This window comes from Hydra viridissima, unplaced genomic scaffold (genome assembly GCF_058129835.1).
Source record: "Hydra viridissima isolate aposymbiotic clone 2 unplaced genomic scaffold, HvirCarnegie_v1 scaffold_1, whole genome shotgun sequence".
Lineage (NCBI taxonomy): Eukaryota > Metazoa > Cnidaria > Hydrozoa > Anthoathecata > Hydridae > Hydra > Hydra viridissima.
Window position 1 is genome coordinate 13,113,826 of NW_028324300.1, and position 5,905 is coordinate 13,119,730.

Sequence of the window (5,905 nt, forward strand, 5' to 3'; positions counted from 1 at the left end):
TAAAAGGTGTGAAGTTTTTTTCTTTTAATTTCCATACCTCCTTTGACAGCTCTGTATCGTTCTTGTACCTAACTGCATAAAAGGATTTTAAGTGGTTAGCATACCGAGCTTTGAAAGATGTTTCGCTTAGTCCTATATACACTTTTTCTTTATATTCCGGATTGTTCGAATATACGGTGGCCTGATAAACGATGTTGTTGGAAAGGCAACGGTTGTTCATTGGACATTTCGATTTGTCAGTGCAGTTGCATTTCATTTCATTAGTTTTTGCCTCATCTTGCAAAATGTTTTTGTTGTGAGAGTTAATAATGGATTTTATATTTGGCATGCAAGAATAACTAATTTTGATTGTGTTTCTATTAAATATTTTACGAAGCCTGTGGTTAACTGGGAAGTAGAGGTCAATGAGGTTCAAAAAACATTTACCTATTTTTGTAACAACATTTGCACTGAAAGGAGGATTATACCAAATTATCTTACGTTTATGGTTGCCGTTTGTTGATTTTATACTTGGATGGTACGCAAGTTCACAATTGTAACCCGATTTTTTCAGGGCTTCTTGATAGGGAGGAATACTTTCTTTAAAAATAGCTTCACTTGACGATGCTGCTGATAATCTTAATTCAATAGTTTTAGGAATACTTTTTATTACACTCGGTGGATGATTAGAACTAGTATTTATATAATTCAGTATATCATCTGGTTTGCGATATGGTTGAAAAGAACCATCGTTAAGATTTAGTGTTAGATCGAGATAGTTGACTATTTTCAAATTGCATTTAATAGAGATAAGAAGATTGTTATTTTTAAAAATTTTTACAAAATGTTTCTTTATTCTCTCCATTTCCTACCACTTTTGTTCCTAAAGATAGCTAATCCATCATCTCGATATATACCGAAAGTGCTTTTTTCATAAAACTGCGAGGTTTGATGCAAAATAAAAATTCCCACTAATTCGCAAATCTCCGCGCCATCATAGGCCCCCATATTGACGTCAAATAATCCCCCCTTTTTCTTAATCCAAGCAGTTCCATTGCTAAATAATAATGATTTCCTTGCATGGTGTTTAAATCTCTTTTGTTCGCTATTTATTGTTAGATGTTGCTCTGCAAAAGTTATTTCTTTATCGTTTTTAATTATAATTATAAATCGCTCTGTTTTTGAAATTTATATATAATCAAAATAAATTTCCTAAACATCGAGCACTTTTCAATGAACAAGAGCATTGTATTATTTCAATAGAACACTACAACAAACGATATAAACGCTCCACCAGTTGAGCACTCTACTCGAATTAAGTGTGCTCAACTGGTGAGCACTCTACTCAAATTAAGTGTGTTAAGATTTAGTGTTAGATCGAGTAGTGCTCCACCAGTTGAGCACTCTACTCGATCTAACACTAAATCTTAACGATGGTTCTTTTCAACCATATCGCAAACCAGATGATATACTGAATTATATAAATACTAGTTCTAATCATCCACCGAGTGTAATAAAAAGTATTCCTAAAACTATTGAATTAAGATTATCAGCAGCATCGTCAAGTGAAGCTATTTTTAAAGAAAGTATTCCTCCTTATCAAGAAGCCCTGAAAAAATCGGGTTACAATTGTGAACTTGCGTACCATCCAAGTATAAAATCAACAAACGGCAACCATAAACGTAAGATAATTTGGTATAATCCTCCTTTCAGTGCAAATGTTGTTACAAAAATAGGTAAATGTTTTTTGAACCTCATTGACCTCTACTTCCCAGTTAACCACAGGCTTCGTAAAATATTTAATAGAAACACAATCAAAATTAGTTATTCTTGCATGCCAAATATAAAATCCATTATTAACTCTCACAACAAAAACATTTTGCAAGATGAGGCAAAAACTAATGAAATGAAATGCAACTGCACTGACAAATCGAAATGTCCAATGAACAACCGTTGCCTTTCCAACAACATCGTTTATCAGGCCACCGTATATTCGAACAATCCGGAATATAAAGAAAAAGTGTATATAGGACTAAGCGAAACATCTTTCAAAGCTCGGTATGCTAACCACTTAAAATCCTTTTATGCAGTTAGGTACAAGAACGATACAGAGCTGTCAAAGGAGGTATGGAAATTAAAAGAAAAAAACTTCACACCTTTTATCAGATGGAAAATTATTAAAAAATGCAAACCATACAACCCAGCATCAAGAGTTTGTAACCTTTGTTTGAACGAGAAGTTTCAAATTTTGATGTACAAAGGAGATAACCTACTTAATACAAGAAGTGAAATGGTCTCGAAGTGCAGGCACAAGAACAAGTTTCTTATTTCCTCATTTGATACCGAAGATTGATCCTGGTTCACTTCACTTCACTTTACGTTTACGTCATATTATACTTTTAAGATTTTGTTTCCATGGAGTCATTAGAACTCACGCCACCGTAATTATAAATGTAATTTTAACGTTTAATTTTGTAATATATGGCTGATGATTGCCGTTAGGCATGAAACTTAAAGTTCCGTAATAAAAGTTTTTCTTTATCGTTTTTAATTATAATTATAAATCGCTCTGTTTTTGAAATTTATATATAATCAAAATAAATTTCCTAAACATCGAGCACTTTTCAACGAACAAGAGCATTGTATTATTTCAATACAACACTACAACAAAAGATATATGCCTATATATATATATATATATATATATATATATATATATATATATATATATATATATATATATATATATATATTATATATATATATATATATATATATATATATGTATGTATGTATGTATGTATGTATGTATGTATGTATGTATGTATGTATGTATGCATGCACGCACGCATGCATGCACGCATGCATGCATGCATGTATGTGTGTATGTATGTATGTATGTATGTATGTATGTATGTATGTATGTATGTATGTATGTATGTATGTATACAAATTTAAATGTTAATATTTTAAGGTTTAATTTACTTAAACATGATGGGATTATAAAGGATGAAATGCATATAAAAAATGGTGGTGATCATGGAGGTGGTTCTTTTAAAATGAGTTAACAAGTTGTTAATCAAAATCAGCCTAACTCAAAATCAAATAGTTTTGTGTTTAGTAATTTTGAAGCAAAAGACTATCGTGTCAATCTGAAAGTTGGACTGTCTAGATATACACAGCAAGTTGATGAGTTGCAAAAAGTGGTTCGAAGGTAAGTTAATATGTCACAGCAATCATGGTTAATATTTGTTCTGAACAATAAAATATAGTTTTTCAGAGCAGTTCATATTACTTTTTTTTTCTTGAGTTTCCACACATGTTTGGATGGGTACTTTGTAATTAGTTTTAGGATGTTATTACTGTATCAAAGCTGTAAAATAATTATTCTCCATAAAGTCTTGGATAAAAAAATTTTTTTGTTTAGAAATCACCATTGTTGTGTTTTTATGTTTGGAGATTACAGTTTTCTGTGCAGTGTATATGGAATCACAGGAGCTAGTGGTAAGTTTTTTTTCTACTATTAAATAAATAAATCATTATCCTAACAAATCTATTTCTGCAATTGAATATTTATTTTTTTAATCAGTCGTACAACACATTATTTATTCCTTTTTCTCTTCATTTCACAGGTCGGCACTGCTGCCTCTTTTGTGACATAACAGAGGAAGAGATCAAAATAACTTCTGAAAATTGAAAACATGTTTCACATAGAACACTTTATTCGTTAAGAGATAACTTTGAGTCTTTTCAGAGTTTTGGAGGAGTTTTAAAGAATGTGAAGCTTTTCAACAATGTTATTGATTAATCTTTGTTTAATATTCCTCTGGATCAAGTAAATTAGTTCTTTTTATTTAAATAATGCTGTTATACTACAAAATTATTACAATTGTTTTTATTAACTTTAACAGGTTGCAGTGCCTGCATTACATATATCTCTGGGTATCTACTTGAAATTTTTTATTATGTTAGAAGATGAGTGTCATTTAATTGATATAAAACTTGCTGGTGAACTTGCATTAAGAAATAAAACTATTGGTAAAGCAGAATTTGACAAGTTTATTTCCATGCATGTCCAATCAAGTCTTTTGAATAGCGTTGTTACAGATTATCTAGAAAAAATTGCTCTTCTGCAAGAGACAGTCGGAATACAAGTTTTGCGTGATCCAGAAAGAGCAGAAGATATTTTGAAAATATATAAATCAAGAATTCTTTATTATGAATTGAGAAAAAACGAAAAGGTAATGTTTTATAGTAAAAAATATGAATCATTAAATTTACTATTAATCAAAATTTATAGATAAAACTTGCTTTAAAACTAGGATAATACAATTTAATAAAGAGGATGACGTTTTTCTTACTTTAGGTTATCAATAATTTTTTTAATTTTTACAAATGTAATTAAAAGATTAAATATCTGTAAATTTTGTCTACCTAATTTAATTAAAAAACATATTATTAGTCAATAGAACTACAAAGTTTACACGAATGTAACAAACTAGACAAAGTGTCAGGACCATGCATTCAAAAACTAGATGAAATATTGAAAGAAAATAAAGTTGAAAGGCAAGCCTACCGTGGGAAATGTTTTGTAGGAAACCATATTCACAAAATGCTTAAGGTAGTTGTCTTAATACTATAAATACATATATATATATATATATATATATATATATATATATATATATATATATATATATATATATATATATATATATATATATATATATATATATATATATGCATATATGTGTATATACAACAAAACTGTTTTATTATATATAATAAAAAAATATATTGCATAAAATAATATATTTATAGCTCAATGTTAATAATTTCTTGATTTATGAATTGATTCGACTTTTTTTGATATTTCTTTATTTATAGCATCAACCATTCCTTGACTTATGCAATTTGATTTCAAAGCTAGTTGTAGACCTTGGATTTATAGATACTGGTGTTCACTTACAATCTATTGATGTGAGCCAGGAATTTAAAAAGTTATTTTCATATTATTCTAAGTGTCATAATATTATGAATAGTTCACACTATTTCAAAGATAATGATATTCAGGAGCTTGGTAAATATTTAACTAATTTTTTCGATTTTACTCTTGTTAATTTTTCTCTTGATTGTAAATTATAATACCTAAACTACCTCTTGTTATTTTTACAGTATGATATTATTGATTTTTATTTTTCTTTATGTATTGTATAATGGAAAATCTTGTCAATTTTTGGATTTAGCAATCAAAAAACTCATGGAATTTTATAGATTTACATGGCCAGATGCTTCTGTAACACCTAAAATGCATTTACTTAAAAACCATGTATATCAGTTTATTGAAAAATGGAGATTAGGAATCGTTGTGTATGGTGAACAAGGTGGTGAAAGTTTACACGCCGAATTCAACAATCTTAATAGATTATTCTGGCATATGAAGGGTTGTAGTCGGCTAGAAAACGCTGTTAAAGAACATTTTTTAAGAAATCATCCTAAAGCAAAAGATATAAAGCCAATTGTAAAAAAAAGAAAAATGAGTTTATAAAATTTAACAAATATTTTTGTAAAAGAATTTAAAAATTAGTTGAAAATTTGTTATAAATTTTAAAAGTTTAAAAGAAAAACAAAATCCTAATTTAAATTTCATTTTCAAATTGACCTTATTGATTTTAACCCTTATGCATAAATAAGCTAACCTTACATTTTTTTTAGTCAAAAAAATAAAATAATTTTTGCCTAACGTTATATAAATTATCTCGATTTAAAAAAATGGCTGGTGAAAATGATTAACATAAAATTTTTCCTTCCAGTATCGAGAATAAGAATATGTTTTAATTTTTATCCAAAAAATTTTCAGTCGCAAGATATTCTTTAAATAATTGAGGGGATGTTGTTTTTTTTTCACCTAAAAACTTAATTATTT

General features: G+C 28.3%; 1 protein-coding gene across 5 annotated transcripts; it reads left to right on the forward strand.

Annotated features, from left to right (window-relative positions):
• The first annotated feature begins 2,827 nt into the window (after positions 1 to 2,827).
• LOC149893411 (uncharacterized) lies at positions 2,828 to 5,623 on the forward strand. 5 transcript variants are annotated; one of them, XM_090067716.1, is made up of 7 exons: positions 2,897 to 3,193; positions 3,407 to 3,483; positions 3,612 to 3,814; positions 3,891 to 4,220; positions 4,442 to 4,600; positions 4,867 to 5,059; positions 5,226 to 5,623. In XM_090067716.1, exons 4-7 carry the CDS (start codon positions 3,945 to 3,947, stop codon positions 5,525 to 5,527), a joined length of 930 nt encoding a protein of 309 aa, XP_089923842.1. In that variant the 5' UTR covers positions 2,897 to 3,193; positions 3,407 to 3,483; positions 3,612 to 3,814; positions 3,891 to 3,944; the 3' UTR covers positions 5,528 to 5,623. The 5 variants fall into 5 exon arrangements, with proteins under 5 accessions (XP_089923823.1, XP_089923848.1, XP_089923842.1 ...); XM_090067697.1 differs by having other exon boundaries at positions 2,828 to 3,193; positions 3,612 to 4,220; XM_090067722.1 differs by having other exon boundaries at positions 2,828 to 3,193; positions 3,612 to 4,220; positions 5,254 to 5,623.
• Positions 5,624 to 5,905: the final 282 nt, after the last annotated feature.